Source organism: Aegilops tauschii, chromosome 3, assembly GCF_002575655.3.
Source record: "Aegilops tauschii subsp. strangulata cultivar AL8/78 chromosome 3, Aet v6.0, whole genome shotgun sequence".
Taxonomy (NCBI): Eukaryota; Viridiplantae; Streptophyta; class Magnoliopsida; order Poales; family Poaceae; genus Aegilops; species Aegilops tauschii.
The window spans coordinates 510,094,663-510,109,307 of record NC_053037.3 but is presented as its reverse complement, the minus strand read 5'-3'; the positions used below and the strand labels follow the sequence as shown (position 1 = coordinate 510,109,307).

The 14,645-nt window shown below is 46.0% G+C and overlaps 2 protein-coding genes across 8 annotated transcripts; one reads left to right on the top strand and one right to left on the bottom strand.

The window, feature by feature from the left end:
• Nucleotides 1-278: 278 nt before the first annotated feature.
• LOC109781211 (uncharacterized) lies at nucleotides 279-11,935 on the bottom strand. Of its 5 annotated transcripts, XM_073510931.1 has the most exons (13): nucleotides 11,659-11,935; nucleotides 11,400-11,528; nucleotides 11,041-11,235; nucleotides 10,787-10,853; nucleotides 10,586-10,731; nucleotides 9,844-9,968; nucleotides 8,875-8,985; nucleotides 8,648-8,665; nucleotides 8,512-8,558; nucleotides 8,304-8,418; nucleotides 1,012-1,165; nucleotides 695-839; nucleotides 279-547 (listed from the first exon to the last, which is right to left on the bottom strand). In XM_073510931.1, the coding sequence occupies exons 1-13, from the start codon at nucleotides 11,776-11,778 to the stop codon at nucleotides 498-500; spliced, it is 1,422 nt and encodes a 473-aa protein (XP_073367032.1). In that variant the 5' UTR covers nucleotides 11,779-11,935; the 3' UTR covers nucleotides 279-497. The 5 variants fall into 5 exon arrangements, with proteins under 5 accessions (XP_073367032.1, XP_073367030.1, XP_020195398.1 ...); XM_073510929.1 differs by lacking the exon at nucleotides 8,648-8,665 and having other exon boundaries at nucleotides 8,512-8,624; XM_020339809.4 differs by lacking the exon at nucleotides 8,648-8,665 and having other exon boundaries at nucleotides 8,304-8,422; nucleotides 8,516-8,624.
• A 30-nt stretch (nucleotides 11,936-11,965) lies between these two features.
• On the top strand, nucleotides 11,966-13,879 carry LOC109781212 (uncharacterized). 3 transcript variants are annotated; one of them, XM_020339811.4, is made up of 4 exons: nucleotides 11,966-12,169; nucleotides 12,970-13,077; nucleotides 13,316-13,380; nucleotides 13,548-13,879. In XM_020339811.4, exons 1-4 carry the CDS (start codon nucleotides 12,062-12,064, stop codon nucleotides 13,693-13,695), a joined length of 429 nt encoding a protein of 142 aa, XP_020195400.1. In that variant the 5' UTR covers nucleotides 11,966-12,061; the 3' UTR covers nucleotides 13,696-13,879. The 3 variants fall into 3 exon arrangements, with proteins under 3 accessions (XP_020195400.1, XP_020195401.1, XP_040260447.1); XM_020339812.4 differs by having other exon boundaries at nucleotides 13,517-13,772; XM_040404513.3 differs by lacking the exon at nucleotides 11,966-12,169 and adding an exon at nucleotides 12,453-12,779.
• The last annotated feature ends 766 nt before the right edge of the window (nucleotides 13,880-14,645 follow it).

The window sequence follows — 14,645 nt, the reverse complement described above, 5'->3', positions numbered from 1 at the left end:
TCTGTCATGGGGTCTCAAAAGGCATAAGTGAAACCTGGTGAAATCTGCACTAAATTCACTTCCATCAACATTATCCTCTTTTCTTCTTATGTGAGTAGCTTTCAGCAGAAAATCATGTCTAGTACTCCCTCCAACCCAAAATAAGCATCGCTGATTTGGTACAAAGTTATACTACATTAACGATACTTATTTTGGGAGGGAGGGAGTAGATGCTAACAGAACCTATTCACTTTCTAATAAAATCCCAAACCTACTGAACCAAACAAGAAAAGTCCAAATTAAATTATACACTTTTCTCTTATTCCTTTCCTTTTTTTAAAGTACATGTTTCTTGTCATATTATATATAATTTGTGATCAAAGACAAACAAATAATCAGTATCAAATAATCCCGCACTACAACCTCGTAAAAAGGAAAAAAAATGCCTTTTGGTTACTGCCAGTTCGTTACAGAATGATTTACATATCGGTTCTTTGGCTGTTGTCATCTCTACTTCCCTAAAACAACCTTCTAAGGAAACTTCTTGTTGGTCTTCTTGATTTTACATCTGAACAAAAAACAAATAGTTCAAGTTAGTCAACCTGAAAGACACTATGAATATAAAGAGCAGTAGCAAGCAGCACAATGGAAACCATGATGCTTGCTGATTAGATTTGACTCATCGACAGATGTACCAATATGCTGAAAGTACGACCTTTTATTCTCCCAGCCTTTAACAAAGCTTCCTCGGCAATTGGTTTCCATTGCTGAGCACAAGAAAAACGGAGGCCCATCCCTACAGTCAGCCCGCGCAACAGTTGTATCGTTCGAAGCACCGAAAATAATTCCTCTGGGAAGCTCTTCAAGTAGCAAACCAAATAGAAAGAAGACATTTTAGAAGGAAGTTAAACTGCACCAATACACAAATCATTTGTATGCCTGTAAGAGTTTTCAAGTAAATGGAGGAAGACAACATATGCCAATTGTCTTTCATGTTTGAACTATAGAAGTGCAGATAATACAGTCGCATACCTCTACTCCAACTTTATTCAGTGAAGAATCATCAGCAAAGGGCGAGAGCACGGTTACTCCAGGCGGTAATCTTGTATCAAACATTCTAAGAGATAACTGAAACAGTTCTTCTAGCTCATTGTCTGCTATACTCCATGTTTTGAAACCAAATTCACTGAAACATTTGATAAATCCATAAGAAAAACAAGTAATATACCGAAGCTTGCTGATTGTCTGCTATACTCCTTGTTTATAAACGAGGCTTCTATCTCATTGTCTGCTATACTCCATGGAGTATACACAGCAACAAATCATGACCCCATTAAAAATATTTGTTATGCTGGCCCATTGGCCCAAGATTGTTCTCTTACAAACTAGCACATAAAAATATTTGTTATGCTGGCCCATGCTGCAATGATGAAAGCCTCCAATGAGAAAGGCTTCCTGAAGGCGATTTTGGCCATGCTATGTGATTGCAATCCGAGGTGACGTCTAGCTGAATGCCGATAGCTTGCCAGCAGGAGGTGCTGAAGGAGCACCTCCAAAATAGACGATCCCTGGTTTTTAGGCTGCCAGCAGTACAAAGGACATAGTTGGAATCTTCACCTACTTGATAGTTTCGATGAATGAGCATATCCCTGTGGCTGAGAAGAAGCCACGAGAAATCTTCAGTTTGGAAGTGCATTTGGATATCCAAACACGAGATAAGCTGGTGTGCTGGAAAGCAAGATTGTAGAATTTCTTGGAATAGGAGAAGGTGTTCGCCCAGGAGTAACTTCAGGTATCAGATGCATGAACTCATGTAGTTCATATAAAGCTTGAATGAAGAGAGTAAGGTAGAAAAAGGTCTAGCGGCTCAGAGAGGGAGGGAGGGAGGGGAGAATTAGATTTACAATGAGGAGCGGCCTGAACTCTGAAGTTCATCAAAAGCTTCAACAGATAGGAAAGTGGAAAAAGGTCTAGCAACTCAGACAGAGAGATAAAGAGAGATGGAGGGGGGAGCCTAAGAGGGTTGTGTTGTCAGTACCGTCAGTCAATACACTTAAGCCTGACGAGCCCATTGTCCAAAATATTCGACACTTGTGGGTTCAGTTAACGGACGGCCAAGATCTTGCGAGAGTGAATGAAGGGAGATCCGATACAGACTGTTACTACAGCACTTGTTCACTGTTTACTTTTACATTCCAATTAAAAGAGCCCAGCTACAGGGAACCATTGTAACGAACTCTATATATGCTGTTTTGGCTTGTTAAGAAAGTAAGAGAAGAGATACAACTTTGGAGTAGATTAGTTAGTGTATCTCCTCTCCTTCCCTGACGATTTTCCTTTTCCACTGACAAACTCGACAAACACAGATTTAATACAAAGAAGGCTTAGAGACCTAGGGGAAGGCTCACAGACCACACTTTAACAGAAACCATGCTGAGCGAGTTCCTCCAGCTGGGAATCAGACTGAGTAAGACGACATAAACCCGAAGAAATAACAGCGCGAGGACCCGGCCCCCGCGCCGCTCCTTCCCCGGGGCGACACGGGCGGCGGCCCCCCGTCCCCCACAGCCTCCCCCTCCCCGGCTCTCTCTCCCTCGCCGTCGCCGGTGGCCTCCGGCAGGCAAAGCCTGTGCAGAGCCGGCGGCGGCGGGGCGTGCTCTCTGGCTGCTGTCGCTCGGGAAAAGGGGATCTCGCGAGCGATTGGCGGCTGTCCGGCGCTCGGCTTCGGGGCGGCGTCCTGGCGCGCGGCGGAGGTGGTCTTCGGCGCACGGCGAGGCGTATGGTCGCGGCAGTGGGCGCGCGGCCGCGGTCGTTCGTGCTCGAGCGGTCTCGATCTGGGACCTCGCGGGCGGCGGACGGGCGGCCGGCGTTCGCCTTGGCGTCGGTTGCGGCCAGAGGTTGGGACGCCGGGGCAGCGGCCTCGGTCCGGGCTCCGGCCGTGACTTGGGGCGTGGACGGCGCGCGTGGGTGGGCCGGCTCTCGGCTCTGGATGTGAGCGTGCGGCGCAGATCCTTGGTCGGGCGCGGCGGTGACTGCGCGCGGCGGGCGCGGTGGCTGTTGGGGCGCGGCGGGCGTGGCACCTCCGGAGCTCGAGGTGTGCTGCGGTGCAGGGCCTACTCGTCTGCCCTGCTGCTTCGCTGGAGCTGCTCCGATCTGGATCTGACCTTGGTGGTTCTGATCTTGCTGCTGCTCCTTGCGATGCGATGGTTGCTGCGGTGGTGGTGGTCACTATGGTGTTGCGGTGGTGGACGGCGGCTACGGCCAGGGGGTGGTGCGTGCCTGGGCGCGGTGGATCGTGGGATCCCGCGGCTAGGGTGAGGTCGGCCTCAGCAGGGGTGGTGATTGGTGGGCGGCGGTCGGTGGGGGTGGTGGTCTCCGGGAGAAATCCTTGCTCCGGTCTTCATCGGAGCCGGCGACGGCGGCGCCCGCGGGTGTCGTGATCTTTCTTGGAAGCGTCGCCGTGGAGGTGCTCCTCCTCCCCACGGCTTTGGCTCCGGAGGGAAACCTCAGGTCCGCTGGATCGGGCGATGGAGGCGTCTTCGCGTCTTTCTCCTCCTTGGGGGCATCGTCTCGGAGCCGGCTACGATCGAGAGACTGGTGGATTGCGGCATCTTCGCCGTGGATGGTGGCATCTTCGTCGCGTGGTTTGCTGAGGCGGGGAGCTGGTTTCTGGTTGGCAACGATGATGGCGTTGAGAGGAGCTCGGGTCGCCGCGTGGACTTCGATAGTCGGTTCTTTCTGGCGTGTCCGAGGTGCTCTTCCGTGGGTTGCTTGGTTGCTTTGAAGTCGGAGCTGCGGTGGAGCGGATCCAGGTGGTGACGATGACAGGCGCTCGGTGGTCGTTTGCGGAGGGCACGGTCGGCGCAAGTCCTGCATATTTTCCTTGTGAGGCTCGTCGTCAAAGTCGGAGCTGTCGGTTGCTTGCGAGTGTGGCCATCTGGTGGCATGTGCCGTCGTGGTTGTGTCCCATGTCGGTGGCCAGGATGGCCGGTGGTGCCCATGTCATGTGGGTTGGGATTGTATCGGTTTTAGCCCGGTTTTCCGTCAATTAACCAGGCAATTCTCTTCTCCTTAATCAATGAAAATGGCAAATATTTTGCCTTGTTTCAAAAAAAAAAAAAAAAGACTGAGTAAGACATGTTGGTATTGTAAAGAACCTTGGAACAGAGAACATAGATGTAGACAAGGCAGAACTCTCCATATCATGCAGGAGATTGATGATGATACAGTTGAATTAGAGGAACAAGAGACTCCACGTACACCAGATCAAGCTTATCACACAACTCCTAATACCCCAGAACACCCAGAGCAAAAATCTGAAGTTATGTTGATATATTGTCATGCGATAGCTGGCACAGGAGGCCCTGCTACATTTTCACTGCTGATTAAAATGGGGGGACATCAAGCAGTGGCGCTTGTGGGTAGTGGCAGTTCACACACTTTTATTAACTACGACTTTGCTCTTACTGCTAACTGTCATTTACACAGTACACCAGTTAAGAAGGTCAGTGTGGCTGGTAGGGAAAATTACAGTTTACTGCCATTGTCCCTCTCACTACCTATTTCATTCAGGGAAAGAAGTTTTCTTCAGTCTTTAAAACCCTGCCCCTCCACAGTTATGGTATCATTTTGGGATGTGATTGGATGTGCAAACTGTAAAGTCAGTCCTATTACAAAGGATTTCGAAACTTTGACCGTGCACAGAAATGGTCTTCCTATTGTTTCACTGATCACAATACAGCTCCTGCGTCCCTGGTTACACCAACTGCTATAAGCAAGCTGTTGACTAAACCTGTGATGGGATATATTATACAGGTGTATGCACTAGAAACAGAGGAACCAGTGACTAGAAACATTCAGAACCCCCTAGTTCAGAATATACTGGATAACTTCCCACTGGTCTTTTCTGAACCTACATCACTGCCTCCAAACAGGGATTGCAACAACACAATCCCTTTGACTGCTGGAGCTCAACCACCTAACCAGACCTTCTAGAGTTCCCTACATGACTTTACTTAGAAAAGATTCTTTCCAGTGGTCTGCAACTCATACTGAAGTGTTCAATTTGCTCAAGACCAAACTCACTACTTGCCCAATATTGGCTCTTCCTGATTTCTTCAAATCCTTTGTTCTGGAGACGGATGCCTGTGGCACAGGTCTAGGACCCGTTCTCATGCAGTCAGGGAAAACACTTGCCTATTACAGCAAATGCCTTGGGCCTCAAGCTTCTGTCAAGTCCATTTATGAGAAGGAGGCTATGGCAATCTTGGAGGCATTGAAGAAATGGAAACACTATCTATTAGGCAACAAGCTCATTATAACAACAGACCAGCAGAGTTTGAAGTACATGACAACTCAGGATAACTGAAGGTATCCAACAGAAGCTTCTAGTAAAATTGTTGGAATTTGATTACTCTATAGAGTATAAGGGCAAGGAAAATATAGTGGCAGATCCCTATCTAGAAGGGATACTGTTTTTCATGCCATAAGATCTTGTGTACCAGACTGGATTGAGGAACTTAAGCGCAGTTACTGCAATGATCCTGATAGCTCTAAGTTGCTAAAAAGAGTAGCTGGTGATGTTAGTGATCCTTCACAATACACTGTTCAGGATGGTATAATTAAACATGGAACAAAGATTTGTGTGGGAGCTGCTACTAATATGAGACTTGACACTCCTGGAGACTTTTCATCAATCTGCATTGGGAGGGCATTCTGGTATTAAAGCCACCTATCAGAGGATCAAAATAATATTCTGCTGGCCAGATCTGAAGAAAATGGTTGAAAACTTTGTTAACCAATGTCCTGTGTGTCAGCTGATTAAAGTGGAACACAAACATCCTGCAAGCTTACTTCAACCCCTCCCAATTCCTGCAGCTCCATGGTCCCGAATCAGCATGGACATCATCGAGGCTCTTCCTAAATCTGCTGGCAAGGAAGTTATCCTAGTAGTCGTATATCGTCTCAGAAAATATGCTCACTTCATAGCACTTTCTCACCCATACTCTGTTGAAAGTGTAGTGCAAGTGTTCATTGACAACATCTTCAGACTACATGGGTTTCCAAAGGAAATCGTCTCAGATAGGGATCGGATATTCACAAGCAATATATACAAGCAACTGTTCACAGCACTCAAGATTAAGCTCAAATTCAGTACTGCCCACCACCCACAAACCGGAAGAGTCAATCAGGGTGTGGAACATTACCACATGAGCACGGTCTTCCAAGAACCTAAGCAATGGCTCTCATTTGCAGAATGGTGGTACAACACTTCTTTTCACTCGGCAATCAAACAGTCACCATTCGAAGCGTTATACAACTACCCACCCCCTATGATTGGCGAGTTTGTTCTGTCAGATACATTCAATCCAGCAGTTCAGTTAACAGTTACTGAAAAGCAAAAGTTACTGCACAAGCTGAAAGAAAATCTCCAAGTTGCTCAAGAATGTATGAAAATGCAAGCTGACAAGTTAAGGATAGAGAGACAATTGAAGAAAGGAGCAATGGTATATATCAGAATCCAACCTTATCGCCAGAATGCATTTGGGTTAAGGGGATCGTTGAAACTGCGATCTAAGTATTATGGACCTTTTAAAGTGCTACAGAGAATCGGTCAGGTGCCCTATAAACTGCAGCTACCAGATACAGCAGAAATTCATCCTGTGTTCCACATCAGCCAGCTCAAAGAACATGTTGGCAACCATGCTGTTCCACTCCCTCATGTTCCATTAGTTACTGAAGATGGCAAGATCAAGACGACACCATTTTCTCGGCTGGACACCAGAACTATTATCACTCGCAAGGAAATTCCAGTGGAACAATGGCTAATCCACTGGGAAAGCATGGGTCCCAAGGACGCTACTTGGGAAGATGTCGGTTTCATCGAGACGACTTTTCCATCGTTCAAGCCTTGGCGACAAAGCTGATCTCAAGCGGGCGGCATTGTCAGTGCCGTCAGTCAATACACTTAAGCCTGACGAGCCGAGTGTCCAAAATATTCGACACTTGTGGGTTCAGTTAATGGAAGGCCAAGATCTTGTGAGAGTGAATGAAGGGAGATCCGATACTGACTTTTACTACAGCACTTATTCACTGTTTACTTTTACATTCCAATTAAAAGCCCCTAGCTACAGGGAACCATTGTAATGAACTCTATATATGCCGTTTCGGCTTGGAAAGAAAGCAAGAGAAGAGATACAACTTTAGAGTAAAGTAGTTAGTGCATCTCATCTTCTTCCCTGGTGATTTTCCTCTTCCCCTGACGAACTCGACAAACCCTAGCCATTTCCACCCCTATCCACCTCAAATCCCTGGCTGGGGCGTGACATGTGTCCCCCCGAGTGATGATACAGCTTGCAGTGTTAAGGAGTTTGTCAGAAAGAATGATGATGTCCTTCCACAAGAATGAACCTGTAGACCTGAAGGCGTGCGGACCAACCTCACGTAGTGTTTCCAGACAAGTTGTACCAAGGGGATGTCGAGCTTGTTGTACAATTTATTACGGAATTTCAGCAGAGGAGCTCATTCTGGACCGAGAGATCAGGATACCCAGACCACCATTCAGCTTCGGCTTTGCAGACCTTGTTCCAGGTAGCCAACAATTTAGGTCTAATTGTGATTTCCGAATTTCCCACAGGTATATACAGCAAGCGTGGTCAATAGTTTCTTTAACCCCCTCCGGCAACCTCAAGGAGCAATTTGGTGGGCAGCAAGCGAAGGACAGATTTAGCGACAAGGATGTGTTCCCCAAGGAAAACAAAGGAAGAGTTCGATGTACGCCTTCGTTCAATACGCTCAATGAGGGGGGCATAATCACAGATTTTGGATCTTGACAGGTCAAGAGGAAGCCTTACATACGTCGAAGGAAAGGTGCCAGTGTTCAAGAAAGAGAAAAAAAAACAGTGAAAAAGGCCAGCCAGGTATTGAGTTCTGCCTTCTGGAACATTGATGGGTAGCACACATGATTTGTGATAATTGACACATAAACCAGCAGATTGGCCAAAAGTTTCAAGAAACCCTTTGAGGTAAAGAGGTTGGTGAGGACAGGCCTGCATGACCAAGGGCATGTCGTGTGTGTACAGGATAATAGGAAATCCACCTGAGCAATGAGAAGAAGTTACTTGAGCAGATCTGACAGGCCTTGTTGATGATGGCTTGCAGGAGATCCACAGGCAAAATATGAGAGGGGACAGAGGGTCCCTTAAGGAATATCAGGCCAGCAGTCGATTTTTTTTAACTAAGACTATTGATTTGAATTTACTGTCCTCGTACAGATCTAATTATCACATGAAAAATGACCTAACATAAAAAGAGATTGAGTTTACCTCAGACTCTCTTTAGTCCTCAAAAGGTCATCATCGGCCATGGCAATGACAAGATTTGCATAAGCCAGTCGTAAATCCTCTGGCATTTCTTTCACTTGTCCATAGTCAAGCAAAGCTACCTAATAGAGGGTCGCCATAAAAGAATATTCATCTAAAAATATGCCTTTGCCGTAAGGAAATATTTTGACATTTTGGTAATAAGCATCACTTGCCTCTGTGTTGTTGCAGATAAGGATGTTTCCTGGGTGTGGATCTGCATGGAAAAAGCCATCCTTCAAGATCATTTGGCCATAAGCAAGTGTAAGATCCGTTAGAATCTTCCTGCATTAAAGGAGAATGTATCTTTTGAGATGGCCAGAGCACTCGAAGGAATTGAAGAAAGGACATGTTTGACATAAAAATTTAATACACATATAAAAAGGAGCGCAATAACTAAGGATGAAAATGGTGTGGAATTCCCATATGTTCATTCTAGTAGTACTGATGCATTAAGAGGAGGGAGGGAGGGAGCGAGTATGCCTCATAAAATAAGGAAATGAGAACCATACTCTTTTGAGATGAAGGGGCTTACTGCTTTGCCATTGCTGCAAGCTTACCAGCAGGATCAATTCCTCTTTTAGACATTTCATTGCTGAGATTCATTATTGGGGTTCCTTGTATGAATTCCATGACCAAGACCTCCCTATCAAAGAAAAAAAATGGCTCACTTACTTCATAAGTAAGACAAATTGATCAAATGTACTTATTTTGTAAAGAAACAGAAGACGGAGTTGTGGCTCAACAAAATAAAGTCACTATTGCCAGAGATCTGCCCAACATCAAAGGGCAAAATATTCAGAGAAAAAGCAATTCTGTGGCCCATGGCCTTGTCCAGTACTGTAGGAGGGTGTTGTGTACTGCCCTGCGTGTCGAAGCAGGTCTTGCGCGATTGTAAGAACTCTATTACTCATTGACTAATACACGACCTTATTTCAAAATAACAATAAAATATGAAGTGCCTAACTTGCTAATGAGTTTTTCATTTATCTAAAAGGAAATAAGTTCATACACAATGGCACATTTCCTACATTTGTAGTACAAGAAGAATAACAAGGCATGGTATAAAATCAGCAACACACTTTTGATGTGATGAAGTGGCATAAATAAATAAATTCATGATGGATAGTGATTCGCTCATGAACTCTAAAAATCCTAAACACACAACACATTAGAATTCAGCCGGAGGAAGGCAGATAGAGGGACAGCTAGATCAATAAAAATAATAGATTAAAGGACAGATAAAGGGTAAATCAGTTATACATGATATTTAATGCCTGCCTGACCAGTACAGACTAATGCAAGTACTCCTTATATGTAAGGAAGCATCACACAGAGGATATCGTTTTTGGAACAGAAGCAAAGCCTGCAACTACCAGATGACCCATTATAACTTCTCTAATGAATCCATCCGAATGATACAAGCTTTTTATTTAGTGCAGAAGTAGGATTCAATAAAACTTGAAAAACAGGTTTGGCTGATTAAGAAGATATGACAATGTACCTGCTAATCATTCCAGGAATCACACGAGGCACCATAACCGGAGGTTTCTTATTGCTGACACGTAAGAATTCTCGTATTCTTTCCATTGCTCTCGCTTCTCGCACAAAATCAAACTCATAGCATATCTATGGAAACAATGAAGCCCAAAAGATCAATAATTCGCAGAAAATGGTTAAATTATTAGTTTTGATCTCAGAAAAGGTGCACATTCTTATGAAAACAAATTATACTTTCTTGTATCTCTTGGCGCATAAGAACCAAACTGGCACTCACATAACATATACTCGTATAGGAGACGCATCATGCAACTTTATGCTTCGCAGTATACAGATATCTGGCCTGCTACAATCGAATACTAATAGTAAAAAAACACTAATAATGTCCCAGTAAATGGTTATCTTATCTTGTTTCTAATGGTCCAGATGTTGAATACTGAGATTGCACTTATTTATTTTTCCAGTAAGTAAATAGCCTTAGTGGCCCAGTTTAGTCCACTTGTGGATGTGTGGATATGATCCATCATTTTATAACAAAATCTCCATTGACTTTAAATGACACCCCATTTTTATCACAGAGTAAATGATTACATTTGAACATACAGGCCAGTCTGCCTTAATTTACAAAAAAAGAGAATAATAAAAACCGCAAGAGGCTCAATATTTCTAGATGGTTTAGAGCAGGTGCCGAGAAGTATACTAGGAGAAGCAAAAATAACAAAAGTACTAGTGAACTAAACAAAAACCTGCTTTTCCATCTCTTTTGTGGCGGAGAACAGATCAAAGTTGATGTCATATTTCTGTAAGAACAAGGCAAATGCTTGCATGTTCCGGATATCAACCATCATCAATTGTTCAGCTCCTGGATGTTGAACCTGGAGAACCAGATCCACTAGGGCACATCAGAGCATATCAGATAAGGAAACAGCTGCTTATGGAACACATACATGCAGTCCTAAGTCGTACCTTGACAGCAACATCTGTCTTGGATGATTTAAGCCTCGCTCGATGCACCTAACGATACATGAAACAGCAATGCTAGTAAGTGAGAGGCTATCCCAACTATCTTCACAATAAAGGGTAGTGGCACAAAGGAACAAATGGTACATGCACAGGCCCAAGACTGAAAAGAAAAATGATGCAGAGCACCAATGTTACAATTCACCGGATCTTCAGCCAAGAGAAGTACCGAAACACGAACCTGTGCAATAGAAGCAGACCCAACAGGCTCAACTTCAAAGAAATCGAATATCTCATCAAAGCTCTTGCAGAACTGTTTCTCCACAACATCTCTGACAACTTCGATCGGCGTGGACGGAGCCTTGTCGCACAATGTAACAAGCCTCTTCACCCAGGCCGTCGGCGCCAAGTCGGGCTTCCCCAGAATTTGAGCAGCCTGGTCGAAATAAAAGGTGAAAGAATGTGAGTGTAGGTAGGATGTGGCATCTGTTGGAGTCCGCGAAGCCTCACAAAGTCACCCTCCGATTCATCAAGGTATAAGACAAGTAAGCAAGACGGCCGATCAGAGGGCAAAACAGAAAGCAGCGGGCAGGGAGGGACCTTGAGGAAGAGGCCGCCGAGCTCGGAGCAGAGGGAGTACATCTTCTGGGCGCCGATCTCGTGCTGCTGCTCCCACATGGCCTCCCGCTCCTCCTCATCCTTGACGAACCCCGTTCGCAGCTGGCACACCTGGACAACGAAAACCAGCCAACCAAACACCGTGAGATCACACGCATACCACCGAACACCTGGCGCGCGCGCGGGCGGAGGAGCCGATGGAACAGGAGGAGGAGCTCCCTCCTCCCCGTGCCGCACGCACCTTGTAGCTGCCGTAGATGTCGACGGCGCGGACCCAGAACTGCGCGGAGCGGCTCCACGGGCGGAAGCGGTCGGAGAGGCGGTCCCGCAGCTCCTGCACCTGCGCCAGCGGCAGCGGCATTGCGGCCGCCGGAGAGGAGGGAATGGATGTAGTCTAGAATCTAGATGCTCCCCTGCCTTAATGACGCGCGCCGCAACATCCAACTCGTGGCTCCAAGTGGCTGGGCGCTGCGCGTGCGTGGGCGGCGGGCGAGCTGGGCGAAGGCGGAAAGTGGGAAAGGCGTGGGCCTTTGCAGGCCACAGAAAAGAGAAAACGCTTCCACCACGTGGTCGGGAACAGACGGCTGTGATCGCGTCGCTCCTCCGCCGGCTCTGCTTCTGTGTGAGCTAGTCAGTAGTTCTCCATGGCGGCGGTTGCGGCGAGGGCGGGCGCGGCGGCCCGGCGGCTGTGCCACGCGGCGGCGGCGCAGCCCCCGCGCCTGAAGAAGCTCGCGCTGCACCCGCCCAAATCGGTGAGTCGCTTGCCCCCTTCTCCTCTCCCTGCGGCGACGTTTTCCTCCTCCTCAGATCCCCTCCGATTTACCTGAATCCTGTGCTACTGTGGGCTGGTGATAACTGCTCTGATTGCTGCGGTCTAGCCGTCTAGCCGTTCGGTGCTTCCAGATTCAGCTGAAATGTAAAAGTTCACGCTTCCACGGCAGCGCAGGAAAAAAGACATTCCGTGTGATGGTAATGCGCCACTTGTGAGCGCTGAAACTGACGTGAAATCCTGGCGTGCGGTCCATGGCGAGCTTCCTCCTAATCTGGGTAGGGGAAAGCGACATTTGCCTCGTATTCTCCTTGCCGAGAGCTCAGGAATCTGGCATCCATTGGTTAATCCATTCCTGACCAGTCGTACCTTATTTTCGGTACAGTATGCATTTCAATGACCTTATCCAGAATTCACAAATTCATTCAGTTATCTCCATTGGCTGGCTATTGCTGGTATCTTGACGGATCAATCGTTAACAAAGCGTTGTGTGATATTATTATCTGGCGATGAATTTGGAATGTGACCCATCACCAGAGGATCTTGATGTTCAATCTTATTTCTGTCTGCAACCCCAAAGCATCAGGCATCTGGTATGACTGAAACAAAGTTACACGCGACAATTTGTTACAGAGAAAGACTCGCTTTGTCTGAATGTGATAACCATTAGCACATAAAGTTGGTTGCAAATATTGCTAGGAAATTATTTCTCCCTGATACTAACTTGCTGCAAATGTCCTATCTCATATCAGTGAGTTGAACTATGTTTCTGGTTGTTCTCAGGTAGAGGTTCAATTTGCAGATGGCAGTACGTTCCATCTGTCAGCTGAGTTTCTCAGAGTCTACAGCCCAGCAGCTGACAGCAAGATCAGATCAATAGCTGGCGAGAAGGTAAACTTTTACTGTATTTTCTGTATTCCTTTTCACCACTTGAAGTGGGGAAACCATTTTTTTTTTAAGTTGGTGAGGGCCTGATGCTTCTATGGCGAGTTTAGAGCTGTTTGCTAACTCTGGAATGTTGACCTGTCCTACAAAAACTTGAACAATACCCCTTTGTAATATTACTAGCATATTTTGGTGGTGTGTATTTAGTTGTTTGCTAAATATTTAACCCTTTAAATTATGCCAGGTTATATTTGGGCGCCGACATGTTGGAATTATGTCAGCCGAATCAATAGGAAACTATGGAGTCCGGTGAGGGTCGTATTATTTGTAGAATAGATTTCATGGCAGATTTATCTACTTCGGACAATAGTATGCCTCATGCAGAAAATAGTTTGTTGTGCCATCTCTATCTAACAGAAACTATTAATTTGTTTTTGTCTGCAAGTCTCATCTATAGCGACTCTTTTGGACCACAGGATACTGTTTGATGATTTGCACAAGACTGGGATCTTCACTTGGGATTACTTGCACCATCTGGGTTCTAACAAATTCAGTCTGTCACGAAATTATATCAAAACTTTGAGGAAACACGGTCTTAGTCGGGATCCTCAGAGAAGAAAATGATGGTAAGTATTTGTGTGTCTTAAGCATGTAGGTACGACGGAACTCAAATAGGGTTTGCCTGCCATGTGGATGGATGGAGCTTCTACATGTGAACACAAAATCTCTTAATTCAGATAACTTATTACATAGTGTCAGAAACTGTGTTTACATTTAGAATATGATAATATTCTTTACACTGAGTTCATACACATGTGCTGGATGGGATTGTATGTCTTTCTTGAGTTCTGTCGGTAGAACTATTCTCCTGTTCATTATGATTTCTGCATGAAATCTTTTCTACTTTATATTTACGGTGGAACAGGAGGTGAGGGAAAGATCATCATGGCAGCATCCTACATGTACCTCTGATCATGTAAACAATGCCACCTTGAAAGTAGCCTCGGGCACTACGCCGGCCATGGAGTCAATGAGCTTGCCATGGCATACGCCCATGAACACCTTGCATCATTCATCCCTGCATGCCATGCACATCTCACTGGTCAGGAGCTCACAGCAAGATGGTCGCCTCATGACTAAACCGGTACAGGGGGAACGACCTACGCCCCTTGATCAGATCAAGGATCTTAGTTGTGCCCACCTCCACGGCCATGCATGCCGCTTTGATCTCCCATGGCAGCACCGATCCCAGCTCAGCCATCAGCTTGCCGATATTTGACAGCACCAGCTCAGCCACGGTGTCGTTGCTCCTTCTTGCAAGAGCTTGCTCGGGATTGACAAAATTTGCACTTGGTTTACTCCAGTATCTCACTTCACAGAGACCAGTAGTAAGGTACACCCAAAACGGTTAAGATACATGTCACTTGGCTCTGACAACAATCTTGTCTAATCATACAGTGATACAGATGATTGATCACACGTAGCTCATGCACATTTGGCCAACCAGTCATGCAGGAGGCACCGTTGTGGCGACGGACACCAATTCAGACACATACTGCGTCCGTGAACCTTCA

Excerpts from the sequence above, each read along its gene's own strand:
- LOC109781212 (XM_020339811.4), top strand. The coding sequence starts at position 12,062 with ATGGCGGCGGTTGCGGCGAGGGCGGGCGCGGCGGCCCGGCGGCTGTGC. Across the intron at positions 13,078-13,315 it reads GATCAATAGCTGGCGAGAAG|GTTATATTTGGGCGCCGACA; the intron begins GTAAACTTTTAC and ends AAATTATGCCAG. Across the intron at positions 13,381-13,547 it reads ATAGGAAACTATGGAGTCCG|GATACTGTTTGATGATTTGC; the intron begins GTGAGGGTCGTA and ends TTTGGACCACAG.
- LOC109781211 (XM_073510929.1), bottom strand. The coding sequence starts at position 11,778 with ATGCCGCTGCCGCTGGCGCAGGTGCAGGAGCTGCGGGACCGCCTCTCC. Across the intron at positions 8,419-8,511 it reads CTGCAACAACACAGAGGCAA|CTTTGCTTGACTATGGACAA; the intron begins GTGATGCTTATT and ends TCTATTAGGTAG. Across the intron at positions 1,166-8,303 it reads AGGACTAAAGAGAGTCTGAG|TGAATTTGGTTTCAAAACAT; the intron begins GTAAACTCAATC and ends CAAATGTTTCAG.